Source organism: Papio anubis, chromosome 20, assembly GCF_008728515.1.
Source record: "Papio anubis isolate 15944 chromosome 20, Panubis1.0, whole genome shotgun sequence".
Lineage (NCBI taxonomy): Eukaryota > Metazoa > Chordata > Mammalia > Primates > Cercopithecidae > Papio > Papio anubis.
In genome coordinates this window covers 10,929,697-10,952,034 of record NC_044995.1, presented here as the reverse complement: position 1 = coordinate 10,952,034, position 22,338 = coordinate 10,929,697, and the positions used below count along the sequence as shown (strand labels likewise).

Genomic DNA, 22,338 nt, shown 5'->3' with positions numbered 1-22,338 from the left:
CCGGGCATCTCCAGCAGCGAGAGACGAGCGCTTGGTGATGCCGAGCAGATCTCAGGCGGACACAGGAACTCAGCTTGAACTCCTTGGGTACCACGTGGTGAGAACGTTTTTCTCCCTTTAATTCTCTTTCAACCAGAGAGAAATTCTCAAAATGGCACTAACTCATCTTTAACTCGTAACACTTGCTAGTCTTTTTTTTTTTTTTAATATTTTTTAAATTTTTATTTATTTATTTATTTATTTTGAGGCAGAGTCTGGCTCTGTCGCCTGGGCTGGAGTGCAGTGGCGCGATCTCAGCTCCCTGCAAGCTCCACCTCCCGGGTTCACAGCCATTCTCCTGCCTCAGCCTCCCGAGGAGCTGGGACTACAGGTGCCGCCACCTCGCCCGGCTAGTTTTTAGTATTTTTAGTAGAGACAGGGTTTCACCGTGTTAGCCAGGATGGTCTCGATCTCGTGATCCGCCCGCCGCCCGCCTCGGCCTCCCGAAGTGCTGGGGTGACAGGCGTGAGCCACCGCGCCCGGCCGCCAGTCTTTATTTCCACCCAACAGCGAGAACAACCTTCGCACAAAGAGCCTTGGCAGAAAAACAGTGTCTAGTTATAATTTAATCACGTTTTGTTTTCGCCATATTTATCTTCACGGTTGTCTCCTCCTTACAAGTAGTAACACTGGCTGACCGCTGAAGCGGCCTCAAGGGTCCTTTTCAAGTTCATTTACTTAAGGAAAAAGCTTTGCGTCCATTTAAAGAATGATAGATGTGCGGGTTCTGGCAGTGCATAGATGCAGCTAGAACTCCTGTTGGGGTTCAGTCCATCTGTGAAAAAAATATGTGGGGGGCAATTTTTTTTTTGGCCACCACATTATCGAAAATAAAAAGTTAGGGCCGGGCGCGGTGGCTCACGCCTGTAATCCCAGCACTTTAGGAGGCCGAGGCAGGTGGATCACAAGGTCAGGAGTTCGAGACCAGCCTGACCAACATGGTGCGATCCCATCCTTACTAATATTACAAAAATTAGCCGGCTGTGGTGGCGGTTGCTTGTAGTCCCAGCTACTCAGGAGGCTGAGGTAGGAGAATGGCTTGAACCCAGGAGGCAGAGGTTGCAGTGAGCTGAGATTGCACTGCTGCACTCCAGCCTGGGCAGCAGAGCGAGGCTCCGTCTCTAAATAAATAAGTAAATAGTTAGATAATATCCCATGCTGCTGAAGGTGTGGGGAAACAAGCAGCCCCACAGGTTGTATAGGAGGGTACAAATTTGTTGAAGATCTGTCCAGATTTAACAGGCAGATACCCTTTGACCCAGCCATTTCCCTTTTAGGAACTTAACAGATAGGAATTTGCAAAAATAAAAAAAGCAATGATTGGATAAGGATTTCCATTATAGCGCTGCTTATAATAACATCAAAACAAAATAAAACAAAACTGGGCTGGGCACAGTGGCTCACGCCTGTCATCCCAGCACTTTGGGAGGCCGAGGCGGGCAGATCACAAGGTCAGGAGTTCGAGACCAGCCTGGCCGGCACGGTGAAACCCTGTCTCTACTAAAACTACAATACTACTACTAATAATAATAATTTAAAAATTAAAACAAAGCTGGAATCAAAATATGTTAGGAATCCCGGTCAACAGGGTGAAAGGAAACTAAAAACTAAAAACATATATATTAGGAAAAAAGTAAATGTCCATGAACAAGAGGGTCATTAAATTATGGGAGTATACATGAAGCATTTTTCAGGTATTTGAAAGAGGTAAAGTTATATCACTGAAACACATAATGCTTTTAACTTGAGTTAAGGATGTACGTACATGTGTATGACTATTTCTTGGGAGAATACACATGAGACTAGACATGGTGCTTGCTTTTAGAGAGAAGAGCTGGGAATGTAGTGAAGAGAATGATTTTGACACTCATTTTATGTTCCCTCGCTATTTTCCCATGTGCCTATGCTGTTTCTAAAACTTAAAAAACACCACAGCGTCACAATTATTAGGCAAAATTCTACTTGTAACCTTATATAGGAATAAAGATTTTCATTACGTCAAAGCTCAAACAAAACACGGGCTTGGATAATACCTGAAGAGTTCTTTAAGACTCTACATAAAAGCGTAAATGACTCAGTAAGTCTGCGTGACCTTGCGGACAAGAGAAAAGAAAGACCAGCTTCAAAAGATAGAATCCCAACACTTACCGTCCGGTGACAGCCTGCTCATCAGACCTGAGGAGGAAGACATAGAGCATGATGTGCAAATGCAACCGAAAGGAATATTTCTCATTAATGGATTTCCCCGAGTTCAACAGATGTAACAAACTCTCTTCTTCAGGAAGTGTGGCTATACTACCTCAGTCCTGATGCCTCATTATTCCCACTTAATCCCCATTCCTGCCGGGCGCGGTGGCTCAAGCCTGTAATCCCAGCACTTTGGGGGCTGAGGCGGGTGGATCACCTGAGGTCAGGAGCTCAAGACCATCCTGGCCAACATGACGAAACCCCATCTCTACTAAAAATACAAAAATTAGCCAGGCACGGTGGCGGGTGTCTGTAAGTAAGCCCAGCTACTCGGGAGGCTGAGGTGGGAGAATGGCGTGAACCCGGGAGGCAGAGGCGCTGCAGTAACTCAAGATTGCACCACTGCATTTCAGCCTGAGCGACAGAGTGAGACTCCATGTCAAAAGAAAAAAAAAGACAGCAAGCATCACTCGTCTCTAATCTAATTTCTGTTTACTTGTCTCTGTTTCCCACCAGACTCTGAGTTTATAAAGAGTGATCATATCAGATCCATCTCTGGGCTCCCATCACCCAAGCATGAGTCCAGGCACAGACTAGATACTCAGAAATCCTTGCTCAAAATTTCCCACCAGAGTGCAGTCCAGGGGCATTGGGAAGTGGCAAAGTATTTACCTACGATCCCTGATGATAGCCCATCCAGGAAGAGTCAGTGTGGTGGCCAAGGTTACGTGCGTGGTCCAGAATGTTGTCCCCAAGAGGTCACAAAGATGAAGCCATAATCAGAAAACCAAAAACAAGGTCAGATGCTGGGGGCTGGGAACAGATTGGGAAGTAGAATTCACAAGGGATCATGCGTGGTGAGCAGTCAGGGACTAAGACTCAGAACGCTGTGAGATTATTGAGGACCCCCGTGCATTTGAGGCAGGGAAGAACGTCCAAAGTAGGGAAAGAGGTTGGGACAGCAGTCATGAACCGTTCTTCATTCATGCTAGCAGCAAAAGAAAAGATGATCCTTTATTGCCTCTAGAAAGAGGAGCCAAGCTCTGTCCTTCTATTTACCCCACACCAGCCCTCTGAGATCAGATATTGTCCCCATGTTGCTGGCGAGGACAGGTGAACCTCCAAGGAATTACGTGATTTGCAGAGACCTGTGCAGCTGGCGAGTGAAAAAGCAGGAACTCAGACTCAGAGCTCTCTGACTCCTTCTAGAAGTCTCCATTTCCTCATCTACAAAACGGGAACGTTAACTGGGGTGAGGCTTCCTACCTATTGAAGAATCCCACTAGGTTTGCTAGTGGAAAGTGCTGTATTTATGGAGCTCACAACACCTTTCTCAGTGTCACTGAAATTCATCTGGTAGTTAATGCCTAACGTTGTTGGGAATATTGATGTGGGCATTGAATGGTTGATATCCAGGCTATGCATTTTACTAAGTGGGTGGCCGTGGGATGATCAGTGAACTCTCTGTGCTCTTTAAAATGGAGATATTGGCCGGGCGCGGTGGCTCAAGCCTGTAATCCCAGCACTTTGGGAGGCCGAGATGGGCGGATCACGAGGTCAGGAGATCAAGACCATCCTGGCTAACACGGTGAAACCCCGTCTCTACTAAAAAAATACAAAAAGCTAGCCGAGCGAGGTGGCGGGCGCCTGTAGTCCTAGCTACTCGGGAGGCTGAGGCAGGAGAATGGCGTGAACCCGGGAGGCGGAGCTTGCAGTGAGCTGAGATCCGGCCACTGCACTCCAGCCTGGGCGACAGAGCAAGACTCTGCCTCAAAAAAAAATAAATAAATAAAAATAAATAAATAAAATTTTTTAAAAAAAAGGAGATATTATTTCCCGTTCGCAGCTATGTCAATAAAGAAGGAAGATAATGCAGACTGAGTACTTAGCCTAGCTCCTGGCTCAAAGCAACATTTAGTAAAGTTAGAAATAGTAATACGAGGTAAGTAATCATAATGATGATGCTAATAGTATTGGATTCATACATAAGGGTGTGCACGTGTGTGTGTGGTGGGGGCAGGGACGTGGACTCAGAAAGAGGTGGTTAAGTCTGGATTTCTTGAGTTGAAAATGTTTTGCAACCATAACTTCATTTAACCTTGCAAAGTAGGCACAGAGAGGTGAAGTGACTTCTCTAAGATTGCCCCACCTAAGAAGGAGCAGAATTAGGCTCCAAATGCAAAGCTGCCTAATGTGGGCCTTGTACCCTTTCTGCAAGTCATCGTCTCACTTCCTGACCTAGCCTTCTGCCCCTGAATCTTGCAAACTCAGTGACAAAGCCATGGTCTCATTCCACCTAACTTGTTCCAGATTGCTATCTCTAGGAATTATTAAATAGGCAGCAATGATGGTGGCTTTTACTACCTGACCTCAGAAAGCAAAAGTGTCAGTCATTGTGTCTAACCAAATAATATTATCGACGTCAGGTAGACCTGAATTGAGCTCTCAGACCTAATAGCTTTCCTTGAGCCATGTGTGGACCTTCCTGAAGCTTGGACCATGAAAGAGTGCTCAATTTCTGGGCAACTGACTTCGGCGGGGAGAGTAGTAAAAGGGTTTTTTGTTGTTCATCAAAGGAGAATTCCACACTTGGTTTCACTAGTTCCTCTATTAGAGGCTAAGCTGTGAACAGACCAGAGAAGAAACATCAGTCGAAGTTCAGCAGCAATGATCCCTTTTGGACAAAGGCAAACAGAACCCAAAGGGAAAGAGAAGGAATGAGAAGCTTACCTTTCAGCACTGTTGGCATGCAAGCAGCAGGAAGGGCAGGACCGATGGCAGCCCGTGGGAACCATGTTGCCAATGCAGGTTCAGAGAGAATGTGAAAGGAATTAAGTCATCCTTGGTACCTCATTGCACCCCATAGGTCCTGAGATAGGTTAGGGAACCAGAGTGGGGAGCTGCAATTCATTCTAAGTGCATTGGACCCCTTTGGAGGCACATTTACCCTGAAGTCAGAAACTTCAGGATTACCAGTGGCCTGGGGGAATCCAGACCCTCCCTTCTCCACCTGAATTTCTAGCATAAAGAGGGCCTCCATAACAACCAGGTGTAATCTCTAGTTCTCAGCCGGAGACTGGATGTTAATTCTGGGAAAGGAAGACGTCTTACCCACCCCGCACCATATTTTTCTCATCTAAAACCCACCAGTGAATAACACACAGTCTAACCCAGGTGTGCGTTCTAGAGCAAAGGCTCCTAGATTGTGGTGGGCCATTGATCCTACTGAAAATCGGTAGGGTCCTACTGAGAACACCACACAGGTGTTCTCTTTTCTTTCTCTCTGACCGCACACCCAGTTTTAGACCCGATGATAGAGGCTTGTCGGCTTCCTCGAAGTCCATCCAGTTGCACCCTTCCTTCCTACCCCCTGCAGTCTGAAGGTTCTGGGTGAAGAGGTCATGTTTGAATTGAGGGCCTCTGGATCTGCCCCCGGTTGAATGTGATAGTCAGCAGTTTTGCCTCTCTCTTTCATTCACTTCCTTCTCTAGGTTGAAGGGCTCCCCATTTATGTAGGGAGAAGGGGATATGACTTACAGTTGACTGGAAGGGGCAGCAGAGCCAGGAGCCAGTGAATCAACATGGAAAATGCAAGGAAGAGAGTAGAATTAATATTAACATAACCCATCTCTGTTAATTTTTACATGCATTTCTTTATTCCTTCATGGAACATTTATTTGCCTGTTGTTATATGGAGTGCGATCTTTATATGGGACACTATTTTTATGTAGTTTGTCACATCCATTTGACAAAGATCAGTACAGCGGTAGCATTGCAGTGGCACGAGTGTTGGAAACCCTTCTTTAACTTTGCAGTTTCAGAAATTGATCTTATATATATATATATTTACAGAAACACATAAATGTGTATGTGTACGTATGCACACACACCATGGACCCTTGAACAATACAGGTTTGAACTACACAGTTACACTTATACTTATCCACTTAGATGTGGATTTTCTTCTGCCTCTGCCACCCGAGACAGTAAGACGAACCCCTCCCCTTCCTCCTCCTGCTCAGCCTACTCATTGTGAAGATGACAAGGATGAAGACCTTGACAGTGACCCACTCCCCCTTAATGAAGGGTAAACATATTTCCTCTTTCTTAATAACATTTTCTTTTCTCTAACATAGTATATATACTATGCTAGAATCAGCATAGTAATATATGTAACATACAAAATATGTGTTCATCTACTGTTTATGTTGTTGGTAAGTCTTCTGGTCAAAAGTAGGCTATTTGTAGTTAAGTTTTGGGGAAGTCAAAAGTGATATGTGAATTTTCAACTGCACTGGAGGTTGGTGTCTCTCACTTTGTTCAAGGGTCAAGTGTGTATGTGTAAAGGTTTGAGTCTCTCCCAAATAGCATGTGTTGGAAACTTAATCCCAAATGCAACAGTGTTGAGAGGTGGGGCCTACTGGGAAGTATTTAGGTCACAAGCGCTCAACTTTCATGAATAGATTAATGCTGTTTATAAAAGGGCTTGAAGCTTTAAGCTCTCTGTCTCTGTTTCTGTCTCTCTCTCTCTCTCTGTCCTTCCATCATAGGATGACACAACAAGAAGGCTCTCACAAGATGCCAACCCCTCAATCTTGGACTTCCCAGCCTCCAGAAACATGAGCCAATAAATTTCTATTCATTATAAATTATCCAGTCTCAGGTATTCTGTTATGGCAGCCCAAAACAGACTAAGACAATAATTATATCTGGATGATAAATATATATCTGTATGTAGATATAATTCTACACATTTCCATGTATAATCCTACAGATATAAATATACAGATCTACACTGATATATATCCTATGTGTCTAATTTAATGTAAGCTGAATTTTTCTTTGAAGCATTGTTTAAAAGAGCAAACTGCTGAAAACAACCTGAGTGGCCATTAGTATGTGACTGGTCAAACAAACTGTGGACTTCCATACAAGGACTATTATTCAGCCAAAAACGTATGAATAGGAGGTTGAGGATGCTCCTTATAAAATGACACAGAGTCATCTTCAGGAAGTATTATTAGCTGAAAAAAGTAAGGTGCATACAGAACAGTGTGTATAATACGCTGTCTTTTTTGTAAAAATAGAAACAAGAAGACTGAATATATAAATACACATTTGTTTCTACTTGAATAAAATATCTCTGGAAGGATCTGGAAGAAATAGTTAATATCAGATTCTTCTGGGGAAGAGAAATGAGTGAAAAGGTTGGGAAGGAATTTATTCTGGTATAACCTTGAGAACTACTTGAATTCTGAACCCCGGAAATCTTGTTTTAAATGAAAATAACATGATGTTTTAAATTGAGTATTTAATTAGTAATTTAAATGTAATTAAAGTTTATGTAAATACTATTTTAATTGTTCGTGGAAATGTTAATAAAACAGTAACATAAACCAAAACATTTTAATTAAAACAGCATAATGTTTTAAATTGAAACAAAAACTGTGGATCATGAGATGTTTGCATTTGTTTAGGCTTAGAAGGTTCAGCTTTTGAAGACAGGAAGGAACTAGCATAGGCTAGCTTTTTAGGTATAAAAAAACCCCAAATCTTCTCTGCAGGCATTTGAGCTCACCGGGTCTGGTGTGGGGATTAAATATTTTTCAAGTTTCCCACGTGATTCTTGTGACGATGGTCCAATGTGAGGGTCCAGAGCTTTGGAAATCTCAGACCCCATATGGGACGCTTACTCTTTTGAAAATTAAATTGCATGACATATTTTAAATTCTCAGTAAATGCTAAATGCTTAATTAATATTGGTTCCTTTTATCTCCTTTCAATCTTAAACAATAACATTAACTTAAGTTTTCACAGTGCGTTCCATTCTGCAGGCCTCTTTCCATTTATTTAGTCCTACTGAGCACTAGGAATCTTGCTAGGCTACAGGAATAAACAGATGAGTAAAGTACAGCCCTGCCCTCTAGGAACTTACAGTCTTGCATTCTAGTAGGGGTGGAAAAAAAAGAGATCTTTTTCCCTTCCGTGTGACTTGGAGCAGAAATTCTCAAAGTATCATCCAAAGACCACTTGGCAGGGGTGGGAGGTGGTCCCTGAGACCCTTTCAGGGGATGTGATGGTTGACTTGGGGTGTCAGCTTGACTGAGGTACCCATATAGCAATAAGACATATTAATTCTCATTGCTTCGGTAGGCACTGAGTCCATCCATCTTCTGCTGAAAGGGAAGCCTGAGTGGTTTGGCGTTTGGTTAGAATGTTTGGGCTGCCCCAGGTGTGTCTGTGAAGCTGTTTCTGGAGGATATTGGTGTGTGAGTTGGAAGACTAGGTGGGGAAGATCCACCCTCATGGTGGGTGAGCAGCATCCAATTGGATGGAGGCCCAGCTGAAGCCAAGAGGTGGAGTAAGGGTCAATTCTTGCTCTCCCTTCTGCAGCCGGGACGCCCTTCTTCTGGCCTTGGATGTCAAAACTCCAGGTACTCGAGCTTTTGGGATTCTAGGACTTGAACCAGCAGTCCTCTGAGCTCCCAGGCCATTGGCCTCAGACTAAGAGTTAGTTAGAACCATCCATCAACTTCCTTGGTTCTGAGGACCTCAGACTTGGACTAAGCCACACTACTGGCTCTCCTGGTTCTCCAGCTTGCAGACCCCACAACAGAGTGAGCTAATTCCCCTAACAAATTCATTCTCAAATATCTCTATCAATATATCTCTATATCTATATCTATATGTATCTATATGTATATCTTCATGGTTCTGTCTCTCTGGAGAACTCTGCCTAAAACTGCTCTGCGTGATCCTCCCTTTTCCAACTCCTTATCTGTGTGAGATTAGATTTTCATTTGCTTCAACCAAAATAGCACATTGTGGCTGGGCGGGGCGGCTCACACTTGTAGTCCCAGCATTTTGGGAGGCCGAGTTGGGTAGATCACCTGAAGTCAGGAGTTCAAAACCAGCCTGGCCAACATGGTGAAACCTTGTCTCTCCTAAATATACAAAAATTAGCCAGGCATGGTGGCGTGCACCTGTAATCCCAGCTACTTGGGAGGCTGAGGCAAGATAATTGCTTGAACCCGGGAGGCAGATGTTGCAGTGAGCCAAGACCGTGCCACTGCACTCCACCCTGGGCAACAGAGCAAAACTATGTCTCGTAAATAAATACATAAAACTAAAAAAAAAAAATAAAAATAAAAAAAAATAGCACATTGTGACAGACTGAAGCAGAAATGAGAATTCAGCTGTTTTCTATTAAACTAGATGTCAAAGAGATTTGCAAAAATGTAAAATAATACCTTTCTTCTCACTAAACTTTTTTGGTTGGGAAACAGCCATTTCACTAAAACATTTATGTCAATATGTGTATTTATTATCCTTATTTTAAAAATATTTTTAATTTCAGTAGCTTTAGGGGTACAAGTGGTGTTTGATGACATGGATGAATTGTGTAGTAGTGAAGTCTAGGATTTTAGTGCACCAGCACCTGTGTAATGTATGTTGTACCCAATAGGTAGTTTTCATCCCTCACCTCGCTGCCACCCTCCTTCCTTCTGAGTCTATTATCCTTATTTTTAAATGCAGTAATAGATATTTTAATAATAGCTTTACTGAGATATAATTCGCATACCGTGCAATTCACCCATTTCAATCGTTTGTGTGATACTCAGACTTGTGCAACCATCACTACACCAATTTTAGAGCCTCTAATCACCCCAAAATAAACCCTGAACCCCTTAGTCATCGTCCCTAAATTCCCCCACCCCTCACCCCCTGGAAGTCACTAACGTCGATTGTGTCTCTATGGATTTGCCTATCCTGAATATTTCATATGCAGTAAACAGAATCAGGTAATATGTGATCTTTTATCACTGGCATCTTTCACTGAGAATAATGTTTTCAAGGCTCACACATGTTGTTGAATGCATCAGAACTTTGTTTCTTTTTGTGGGTGAATAACATTCCATTGTATGCATAGACCACATTCTGTTTCTCCATTCATTAATTGATGCACGTCAGGATTACCTCCACTTTGCTAGCTCTTAGGAATAGTGCTGCTGTGAACATTTGTGCACAGGTTTTTGTGTGGACTTACGTTTCATTTATCTTGAGCACATACCTAGAGCAGAATTGCGGAGTAACTCAGCATTTAACATTTTGAGGAACACCCAGACTGTTTTCCAAAGCAGCTGTATCATTTCACATTCCCACCAGCAGCATATGAGGGATCTAATTTCTCTACCCTAGTTAGTGTGAAGTGGTACCTCATTGTGGCTTTGGCTTCCATTTTCCTAATGGCTAATAAGGTTGAGCATCTTTTTATGTGCTTATTTGTGAATACAAATATTTTTTGTAAATATAAATATTTGTAAATATTTATAGTATTTGTAAATATAAATATTTTAAGTTAAAAATCCTTGAATTTATATAATAAGGTAAATATCAATAAAGATATTTTACTGACACCTTTGGCCAGGCACAGTGGCTCACGCATGTAATCCCAGCACTTTGGGAGGCTGAGGCAGGCAGATCACCTGAGGTTAGGAGTTCAAGACCAGCCTGACCAACATGGTGAAACCCTGTCTCTACTAAAAATACAAAATTAGCCGGGCATGGTGGCACGCAGCCTGTAGTCCCAGCTACTCAGGAGGCTGAGGGAGGAGAATCGCTGGAACCCGGGAGGTGGAGGTTGCAGTGAACGCAGATCGCGCCACTACCCTCCAGCCTGGGCAACAGAGCGAGGCTCGTCTCAAAAGTAAATAAATAAATAAATAAATAAATAAATAAAACCCTCGCTGGGGGGAAAAAAAAAAAAGAACTCGTTAGATCCTCAGTAATTTTTTTAGCGTGTTCAGAGGCCCTAAGACCGTGAAGTTTGCAAACCACCAGCTGGTGTTATACATAAGTCAAGGTGTTATTCTAATGGAGATCTGCCTGACATCTCTCTTCCCTGATAAATGCTCTTCATTTTCCCAGCGAGCCTCTCTTCCCCAGACAAAGCAGTGAAGGAGGGCTGCTCTTTTAGTTGTGAGCATCACCGTAAGACCACAACAGAAAGGTGGTTTGCTTTTCCGAGTCACTCCCAGACCCCACGGCGAGTCCGTGCACCAGATCCAAGTCCCACCCTTCCCCAGAATTGCCAGAGAGGTCGCAAGATCCAGAAGAATTTTAGGGGAGGTAGCTATGAAAATACAGACTTGGGGGTTCCACAGTTCTTACTTTTTTCTTTAGTTGCAACTGGAGACAAAAGCATCAGCCAGCCGGTTCACAACAGGATCAGGGAGCAGGGAGCAGAGAGAGAAATCAGCATTAGACTCAGATCAGTGCAATAACCAAGAAGACCAGAGATAGAAGTGTCCCTGGAGACCAGCTGACCCACTCACTGCTCTCAATAAAGCTACTGGGGCCTATCTGTCAGCCCATCCATCTATCGATACATCCATTCATTCATCATCCATCCAATCAACGTTTACATGGTACATGATCTGGGCATTGGCCTATGTTTTGGTGCTGGAGACACAGATAAATCAGATTCAGCTCCTGCTCCATAGGTGTTTGTAAGGCTGATTGGAAAGAGAAATTCTGGTATAAGAGTACACTAGACATCCCAAACTCTCTTCTCACAGAACTCGCTATCTATGAATGTCCCAAACGTCTTACAGGTACTTCAGGCTTAGCCTGTTCAGGAAAGAATCTGTGGTCATCACACTCCTATCCATCAAAAAATAATCTGCTAATGCAATACTTGTTATTCTTATTATTTTTTTGTAGAGATGAGTCTCACTATGTTGCCCAGGCTGGTCTCAAACTGCTGGCCTCAAGTGATCCTCTTGCCTTGGCCTCCCAAAGTGCTGGGATTAAAGGCTTGAGCCACTGCACCCAACCAATACGATCAATCTCTCTGAGTTCACACTGATATAAATAAATACAGTACTTGAATAAATAAACAGGGAAGAAAAGTCAGCTTTTCCTTACAGGGAAATCCCATTGAATATATGTAGAAGGAATAAGCGGAATAGAAAATCACTATTGGAGAAACACCGTAGCAGTCATTTCTGCAAGCAAGAGCCACAGATGGAGGCTAAAATTAACGGGCAAACACTGGAGGAGAAACGGTATTTGCACAGCCTTAACATTTCTCCCCCAGCATATTTATTAATTACAAAGGGGGAAAATAGTAACTTAACAGTGGAGAAACCTGGCAGACATCACCTTAGCTGAGTGACTAAAGTTAACACCGTGTAATAAGGCACATCAACATCATGGGATCCCTGATATAGTTCTCTGGGAAGGGTATGAGACCACTTCTGCCAAATTCCTGCCCCAAAGGCATAGTCTCAATGCAGTCATGAGAAAGCTTCAGACGAACCCAAATTGAGAGACATTCTGCAAAACAACTGATCAGAGCTCTTCAAATGTTTCGGGGTCATGAAAAGACAAAGATTGAGGAGGTTCAATCACATTTGTTCTAAGGACAAATCACAAGACTAAAGGAGATGGGATAACGAAATGCAGCGTGGTTGAGCACGAGCTAGATTTTAGGCCAAAAAAAAAATTTTTTTTTAAATGTAAAATGTGAGGTGGGATCCTAGATTGGATCCTGAAATGGAATAGTTTTTCTATTAGTAGAAAAATTAGTAAAATTTGAATGAGGTCTGTAATTTCTTCAATAGTTTTGTTCTAGTGTTGGGTCTTGCTTCTGATCCTTGTGCTATGGTTAGGTAAGATGTTAATAGCTGAGATAACTGGGTGAAGAATATTCAGAAACTCAATTTTTGTGACTTCTCTATAACTTCAAAATAAATTTTTTTTAAAACGTGTTCCCGTACAGACTTTTCTTTTTTTTTTCTTTTTTCTTTTTGAAACATACAGAGTATTGCTCTGTTGCCCAGGCTGGAGTACAATGGCAGGATCTCAGCTCACTGCAACCTCCACCTCCTGAGTTCAAGCGATTCTCCTGCCTCAGCTTCCTGAGTAGCTGGGATTACAGGCTTCCACTACCATGCCCGGCTAATTTTTGTACTTTTAACAGAGATAGGGTTTCGCCATGTTGGCCAGGCTGGTCTTGAGCTTCTGATCTCAAATAATCCAGCCGCCTTGGCTTCCCAAAGTGCTGGGATTACAGGTGTGAGCCACCGCGCCCGGCCTCTACAGAGTTTTCTCATCTCAGTTAAGGGCAGCCAGTTGCAAATACATGTATGTATAAAAAGAGCCTTTCTGCACGCTTCTCTTTCCCCGGCCACCAGCATCTGACCCATCAGTCAATCCTGTGAGCTCTTTCCTCAATGTCTCATAACCTTCTGCGTATCCCCATCTTCACCCTGATGACCAAAACATGTTCTAACTTGTGTGTTTGCCCCTACTCTGATTCCCGCCTAATCCATTCTTTCCTGAGGGGCAAGACAGATTGTTCAAACACACACACACGGACACATACACATACACACACACTCCTAAATATGATGCTCCTTTGCTGAAAACCCTTTAACAGCTCCCTTTTCACTTAGGATACCCTCCAGAATTTTTCCTGTGACCCACCTGCCCCTGTCTATTCTGTTTCCTGCCTCCTCTCTCTTCTTACTTGTAACAGTCCCACTGCCAAGCCCCTACTTCTGTCTACCAAGTTCCTGACACACCGGCCTCTCTCTGAGGAAGGGACTCCATGCCTTCTGCCCCAGGACCTTTGCATATTCAGGTCTCTGCCTGGAATAGTCTCTCCTGACTCTTCAGCTGGCCATCTCCTATTCCTTACCTCAAATGTGACTCTTCTAGAGAGGCCATCTCCAAATCCCCACACTAGAATGTGTTTGTTTAGCATGAGAATCCCATGAAGACAGAACTATTTCTGTCTTTTTCTTCACTGTATTCCCAGCATCAAGCCCGTGGAAAGAACCAGAAATTAACATTCGTGGATCAAATGAGGAAACAGGAACTCAGAGTTGTGGCAAGACCCAAGTCCTCTTCCCAATATACTCTTTGGTGTCTTTACGTTGCAAAGGTCTGGAGTCTCACTAGAATTATCTGACTACAGTAATGTTGACTTCCAGGCACTGCACAACATAAGCTCGTCAATGACATACAACTGTCCCATGAACTGGGGATTCTTGTGAGCCCCGTTGGTCAGATGAGGACAGCAAGGCTTGCAGAAGCAATGTCTCCCCAAAGGCACAAAGAATCAGTGATAGAAACCAGGATGCAGACACAAGCGTATCTCCAAGGGCAGGGGCTAGCAACCTAGACTCATTCACCCCACCGTGTCCATCAAGGGGAATGTGAATGTCTAAATGGGAAGCAAGAAGTCCGTTAGACTTCAGGAGCTTCTCTCTGAATCCAGCCCACGAGAACCTCCCCAGTTGTAAGAAAGTACACAGGGGACACAAGGCGTGGCTGGAAGCATTACCTTCACGAGGAGTACAGGCTTCTGCCAGTCCCAGGAAAAGCAGAATCAGCAGCGACATTTTCAGAAATGGCTCTGATCTGTGCATAGTGGGGCTGGGATTTGAGCTGAATGCTCTCCTCTCAGGATAGACAGGACTGTCTGGTCACCCACCGTCTTCCCAGGCTCCAGGGACAAAACTAACTGCCCACACCTGCCCTCTAGCCTGCCTGGAGGCTGGCAGGTCTCCAGACCTGTGCCCACACCACCAACTGCTGACCAAAGAACTGTATCTGCTTTTTCATCTTAAAGCAATATTTTAGAACAGTTTCGTACTGAGTGTGATGCTTGTCATCCTATGATCTGCTGGCCAGATCTGCCTTCCTCCTGTTTTTGTAGGGTCTATGAGCTAAGAGTAATTGTTACATTTTTTAATGGTTGGAGGGGAAAGACGAAAGAAAATATTTCATGACATGAAAATTACATAGAATGTGAATTCCAGTGTCCACGAATAAAGTGTTATTGGAACACAACCATGCCATTTCACTATATATTGTCTACAGCTGCTTTCAGGCTACAAGGCTGAGTTTTGTAGTTGTGACAGAGACCATCTGGGCCGAAAAGCCTAAAATATTTGCTGTCTGGCCCTTTATAGAAAAGGTTTGTGGACCGCAGTCCTAGACACACTGTAAACTTCAGAAAAACAACAAGGCAAGCAAACAACATCTATCGTATTTCTCCTCAGACCTAAGTATTGTTTTTACATTTTTGTGTACATTCCTTTGCAAAGATGTCTACATTTATACTTATCTCTAGTACTTACTAGCTTATGTACCCTAAGCAAGTTACTTAACCACCGTGTGCTTCATTTTCTTCATCTATAAAATTGGAATAATGGTATTTCCAATCTCATGGGATACTGTCATATCACGGCTGTATGATAGTAAATTTGTATTGTTGTAGCCATTAAGTTTGTAATAATTTTTCGTAGCAGCCACAGGGAACTGTTTCCACTGGTAATTCTTAGAAATTGCTTGGACGGTCAAGAGCTTTGGCTGTTGCCGGGGATGTGAACTTGACCCAGAACCCCTCTGGACTCCTGGGATAAAGGTAGAGTGTAGAGACTGCTGGTCTGTCTCAGCTCTGAAGGCTTCTATGGTACCTCCGTCAAGCCTGATAGAAACAGAGGATTGTGTGTGGTCTCCTGGAAGGAAAGAGTTCCAGGTGTGGAGGGATGTCCACTCTTGCAGGGGTCTCTGTCCTGCTGCCATCTCTGGTACTATCTATGTTTCAATCCCTAGTACGAGCTGGACCATCTCATGTACATCAGGTACATCAGGGGTAGGCTGGAGGGAAGAGTTCTTGTTGGCCATTTGCCATATTCCACAGCTCCCCTCCTTTGTGAGCGCGTGGTCCTGGCAACTCATCACTGGGAAAACGTGACACCACAGGATTTGTTATAACGAGGAGAAGAAACAAGGCGTGCAACGTGCAGAAGGCTTTTCACACCCTGTGCTATGTGGAAATAAAGACCACCCAATGAAAACAAGCAAAGGCTGTTAATTCAGAGCTTGCCATAATAAGGGAGTCAACTGACACCATTTGTGTTTGCCACAGACTCAAAGGCAGGCAGGGTAGTGGGAAAGCTTATAGTGAAAGAAAGGGAAGGCTTCAGGAGTGCCTGATTGGAGGCCGTTGACATAAGGAAGCTGGCAGTGGCTAATTAGAGGCTATCGTGATTGGTTGGGGGAGCATATTTGGATTTTTCTGATTAGTCCTACGTTTCGATTTTCCATCCTTCCTTAGCAGCCTCATTACCAGCACAGCTGTTTCTTTCCTTTATCAAATATAATCATAGTCCGTAACTCATAACACTAGGGTTTAAGTGCAACAAATGCCTGGGATGCAGAGCATCATTAATGTTCTTTAGCAATATCCTCTCTGCCAGACTGTGATTTGGGGACAGAGATGAGTCAGATACTGGCCTCACTCATGAGGAATTCATGCTTTAGGAAAGATCAGGGTGTCTCAATGTTGGCACAGCTGACATTTAGGACCAGATCGTTTTTGTGGTGGGGGCTGTCTTACGCTTTGTGGGATATTTAGCAACATCTCTGGTCCCTATCCATTACACGGTAGCACCTGCCCCACCCACCGCACACCAACCACCACCGCCACCATGTTTTGGGAGCCACAAGTAGGAAGTGATGAGCTTTTAGTGCTCCTTACTTTATTTTTATTATAACTTATTTATGTTCAAGTTTATACAATTTAGTTTTGAGTATTGGGCTATGTTAGGCAAACAGCTAAATTGAGGAATTTTACCTCCATCTAAAAATGTTTTAAATGTAGAAAACTGAAAACGTAACAATTGACCCTCATGATAAGCTGGCTCCAATACACCTGTGTAATACCAGTTTTTGTGTTTTCACGTTTATTCTAACTGGTGTTTCACTGAATCTTTCTTGCACAACTTGCCATTTATTTATTTATGTATTGAGAGGGGTCTCGCCCTGTTGCCCAGGCTGGAGTGCAGTGGCACGATTTCAACTCATCGCAACCCTCCACCTCCCGGGTTCAAACGATTCTCCTGCCTCAGCCTCCCGAGTAGCTGGGATTACAGGCACGCACTACCACACGCGGCTAATTTTTGTATTTTTAGTAGAGACGGGGTTTCACCATGTTGGCCAGGCTGGTCTCGAACTTCTGATCTCGTGATCTGCCCACTTCGGCCTCCCATAGTGCTGGGATCTTTTTTTTTTTTTTTTTTAAACCCAACGTGATGTCTGTGAGATCCACTTACGTCTCTGTGGAGTGGGAACTGGTGCTGGACCTGGAGACGGCAAAAAACCTGGTCGTTATAGTCACGGACAGTCAGTCGGTTGGAATCACAGACACTGAGTCAATCCAGTGTGGATGCCAATCCCTGCCCCACCACACGGTAGCCAGCGTGAGTTTCTTCTTGCTACCATAATGAATTACCATCAATTTTGTGACTTAAAACGACGTAAATTTATTATCATACAGCTCTGGCATTGAGAAGTCTGAAGTGGGGTGACCGAGCGCAAAGCGTTGGTAAAGCTACGTTCCTTCTGCAGGCTCTAGGAGGAATTTGTTTCCCTGCCTTCTGCAGCTTCTACAGGCTGCCCGCATTCCTGACGCCTGGTCGGCTTCTGTCGTCTTCCAAAGCAACAGCACGGCATCTTCAAATCTCTGTCCAGCCCTCTCCCATTTTCAGGCCAGCGATGGTCGGTCAAATCTTTCTCGCCGTACATTGCTCTGATTCCCCGCTTTCATCATTCTGTCTCCCTCTGTTACCCATTTCCCTCCCTCTTTCACTGACAAGATCCTTTGTGATTACGTTGGACCTGCCCCAGTAATCCAGGATCATCTCCCCACAAGGTCAGCTGATTAACAATCTTATTTTTATCACGTCTGAGAGTAACACACTCCCAGGTGCCAGAAGTTAGATGTGGGTATCTTCAGGGACAGTTGTTCTGCCTGCCACACAGATGCATGAACTTGCTCAATGGACTGTATGCCTGAGCCTCGGTCTCCTCCTATTAATGATAGCAACATTTGTTAATGATTATATTATTATGCCGTATCATTGTGAATTTTTTAAAGTATATTGAGAGGATGTGGAGAAATTAGAGCTCTTATCCATCGCTAGTAGAAATGTAAATTGGTATAGCCACTGTAGAAAATAGTTTGGCAGTTTCTCAAAAAGTTAAGTATAGGCTACCGTATAACCCTGAAAGTCCGCTCCTAGGTAATGTACCCAAAAGGATTCAAAACAGGTAATTAAACAAATGTTTACACATGAATGTTCACAGCAACGCTATCCACTGGAGTCAAAATATGGAAATGACTGAAATGTCCATCAACAGATTAATGGGTGAAGTGTGGTATAGCCATATAATAGGATATTATTCAACTGTAAAAAGAAATCAAGTACTGATACATGCTGGAACATGGGTGAACCTTGAAAACATTATGCTAAGTAAAAGCAGCCAGACACAAAGACCACCTAGTCTATGATTCCATTGATATGTAATATCCAGAACAGGTAAACCCTTAGAGACAGAAAGTAGATAGTGGTTGCCGGGGACTAGGAATGGGGAGGGAAAGAGGAATGGCTGCTTACTAAGATGGAGTGAGGAGTAAGGAAAATGTTCTAGAACTAGATATAGGTGACAGTTGAACAACATTGAGAATGCACTGAAGGCCCCTGAATTGTACACTTGAAATGGTTAATTTTACATCATAGGAATTTTACCTCAATTAAAAAATTTTTAAATGTAGAAAAATGTGTTAAAAGCTCTAAAAATAGCAATTTAAAAAATCCCATGTCACCAAAACAAAATGAAACAGTACAAGCATAGGGACTGCGCATATTAAAAGTAACTACATTTAAAAATTAAACCAGCGGCAGCGGCAGCATCTGAGGCTTCTACCAAGAAATTAATGGAAATAGTTCAACCCCTCTGTGCAGTTCCTGAGGCAATCCCAGAGCTCGATCAGGTGGGAGGGATGAGCATTCTGTCCCTGCCGCAGTGGCCATTACACCCACGAGGCAGCGCCCACACAAGGGGTCTCGGCTGCAGCTGGCATGACCTGCTCAGCCACGCCAATGCTTCTGTGTCCTAGGCAGCCTGGCTTCCCAACCTCCAAGGAGTCCCAAGCCACTGGCTAGGCCCTAGAATAGACAACCCATGTCCTGGGCTTTGGCTGGCTCTCCAGTCAGCTCCTTCATGTCTATCCTGGATAGAGGACCCCTTGGAGTCTTCTGTCCCCCGCTGAACAGATAAGGGAGCAATGGGTCAGAAGTGTAAGGGATTTTCCCAGAAGGGACCTGAAAAGTGTCATCAGATTTAGCCAGGCTCTGAAATCATAAAGGTATGGGATCAAAGCTCAGCTCCCTCCACCTCCGGGATCTGTGCGCTAGGACAAGGATTTCTTTTCTTTGGACTTTAATTTCTCAAGGAGTAAAAATGGAGGTGTGACAGCAACAGCTGATACTTTTCCTAGCATTGGCTACATCCCAGATGCTCTTCTAAGGGCCTTTGCCTGTAATAACTCCTACAACACTATGAGATGGCAACTGTTACTAGCTTCATTTTATAGATGAAAAAAGTGAGATCTAAAAGCATAAGGTCAACTCAAAATCACACCACTAGTAATTGGCAGGATTGGGATTCGAAGCTGTGTATTTGAATCTGCAGTGCATGCTGTAAACCAGCCCTGTCGAATAGAACTTTCTGCAGTGATAGGAATGTACTATATCCGGGCTACCCAGAATGGTAGCCACTAGCCACATGTGGCGCTGAGCACTTGAGGTGACGCTAATGCAACTAAGGAAATGAAGTTTTAATTTTATGTAATTATAATGCATGTAAATCGACATAGCTACATGGGCTGGTGGTTACCATACTGGACAGCACTGCTCTAAATCATGATACTAAGCTCCCTCTCGGCCTTATCAGACTATGTACCTAACAGGGTTGCCATGACACTTCTGACAGAGCCGTGTACGTAAAAGCACCCTCTATGAACCAAGCAGTCTTGGTGTTGGGGAAACGCTTTAGCTGACCCTGTGTGGTTTATAGTCTGGTATAGGAAGACAAGCAACAATATTGACAAACACCTATATAATTTTATGTACTGGTCATTGCTGCAAAGAAACTAAAATAGGGCCATGTGTTAGAGAGTGGTGGGGTCGAGATGCTGCCATAGCTCGAGCTGTCAGGAGAGACCTCACTGAGATGGTCACACTTGAGTTGAGATCTGAATGAGGATCTGGGGTAAGAGTAGCTTAGACAGAGGGGACAGCTTGTGCAGAGACCCTGAGGCAGACGAAAGCAGAAGGAATTTGACAGGCAGACAGAAGGTCATTGTGGATGGAGCAGGGTAAGCTCATGGGAACGTGGAGGGAGGAGAGGTTGGAGTGGTGGGCAGGGGCCAGACTGTCAACAAACCTGAGAGAGCTCCGCCATGAGAGTGGTAGTAAGCACAAACCAGGAACATTCCTCTTTGTTTTCCCTGGGCCCTCTTACACCCACTTGGTTCTCTATTAAATATGGGCATCTCCGGCCAGGCGCGGTGGCTCATGCCTGTAATCCCAGCACTTTGGGAGGCCGAGGTGGGCGGATCACGAGGTCAGGAGATCGAGACCATCCTGGCTAACACGGTAAAACCCCATCTCTACTAAAATTACAAAAAATTAGTCGGGCGTGGTGGCGGGCACCTGTAGTCCCAGCTACTCGGGAGGCTGAGGCAGGAGCATTGCTTGAACCAGGGAGGCGGAGGTTGCCATGAGCCAAGATCGTGCCACTGCTCTCCAGCCTCAGTGACAGAGTGAGACTCTGTCTCAAAAAAAAAAAAAAAAAAAAAGAAGGCATCTCCCAAGCAGAAAGCAAAGTCTACTCACTTCTTTGGGGAGAGAGGAAGAAAATCCTGACACGAATTGAGCATCCTCTTTGGGCACCTGCCCCAACAACTTCACACAGATTATCATCTCATTTAACTGAGGTCGGGTCTGCAAAGGCAGCTTGGCTTGGCAGAAAGAGTGGGAGCTTTGGAATGAAGGCCTAGATCTCACCATGGCTCTACCACTTGGTGCTATTTTTAGCAAGCAGGTAGTAATAATCATGATACTCTCAGCAGGTAAGCTTCATCAGGTGCTTATGATGTGCCAGACATGGTTCTAAGCTCTTCATATCTTTTTTTTTTTTTTTAATTTTTTTTTGAGACGGAGTCTCGCTCTGTCACCCAGGCTGGAGTGCAGTGGCCGGATCTCAGCTCACTGCAAGCTCCGCCTCCCGGGTTTACGCCATTCTCCTGCCTCAGCCTCCCGAGTAGCTGGGACTACAGGCGCCCGCCACCACGCCTGGCTAGTTTTTTTGTTTTTTTTGTTTTTTTGTATTTTTTAGTAGAGACAGGGTTTCACTGGGTTAGCCAGGATGGTCTCGATCTCCTGACCTCGTGATCCACCCGTCTTGGCCTCCCAAAGTGCTGGGATTACAGGCTTGAGCCACCACGCCCGGCCCTAAGCCCTTCATATCTATTAACTCATCATTTTAAGAGTTGGGTAGTCAAATGAGATAACTGCACCCAAAGTCAACAAAGCCAATAATTGGAAGAGGTAGGATTTGAATCTATACAGGTATGATTGACATTTGTGAACTTGTTTAGCTGCTAAGTCTCTATATCCTGATTTCCTTTGGAAGAATTACCTCTGCTCCATTGTGTGTGGTCCTGGTGGGATAGTTAATGCACGTGCCCATTTTCTTATAACGAAAGGCAAGCAGGGTCCCTCAAAGCTCCTTGCACCAGATCCTTGTTTTTACACTAAAGCCAACCAACTTGTGTCCTCAGCCAACCTAATCAGACTGTTTACCTGGCACTTTAAATCTTGAATTGAGGAAAGCAAGAGTGGAAGAAGCAGATTGAATGCTTTTCAGGTGACAGTGTTGAGTGGCTCCTGATTCAGAAATCTCTTGGTTTCCCAGGCTTCACTCTGTCCCAAACCCACTCTCCAGCCTTCACTTGAATCCTCTGAACTCCACCCCTTTGCCAGTTCCTTCCAGTGATTTTTAAGCTAGCCAAAGTCCATTCCTGCCCCCGGAACCCCCCAAAAAACCCACTTGATTCAAGAAGTTCAGCTCCGTTTGTGTTCTGAGGCAACCTCTGGCTGCTGTCCTTCTGTACATAGTCTTCCTTGCTTTGTATCTCTCAAAGAGAATGCTGGCTTCCTCAGTTTACTTTCCACCAGCTTTAAGTTT

At 44.1% G+C, this 22,338-nt stretch overlaps 1 protein-coding gene across 1 annotated transcript in view; it reads right to left on the bottom strand.

Moving 5' to 3' along the window:
• Nucleotides 1-14,663, bottom strand: part of EDDM13 (epididymal protein 13) — a 36,591-nt gene extending 21,928 nt beyond the window's left edge. Inside the window, exon 1 of the mRNA XM_031660387.1 lies at nucleotides 14,579-14,663. Coding sequence (XP_031516247.1) covers nucleotides 14,579-14,663 — 85 coding nt within the window. The remainder of the gene's footprint in view (nucleotides 1-14,578) is intronic.
• Between the last annotated feature and the right edge of the window lie 7,675 nt (nucleotides 14,664-22,338).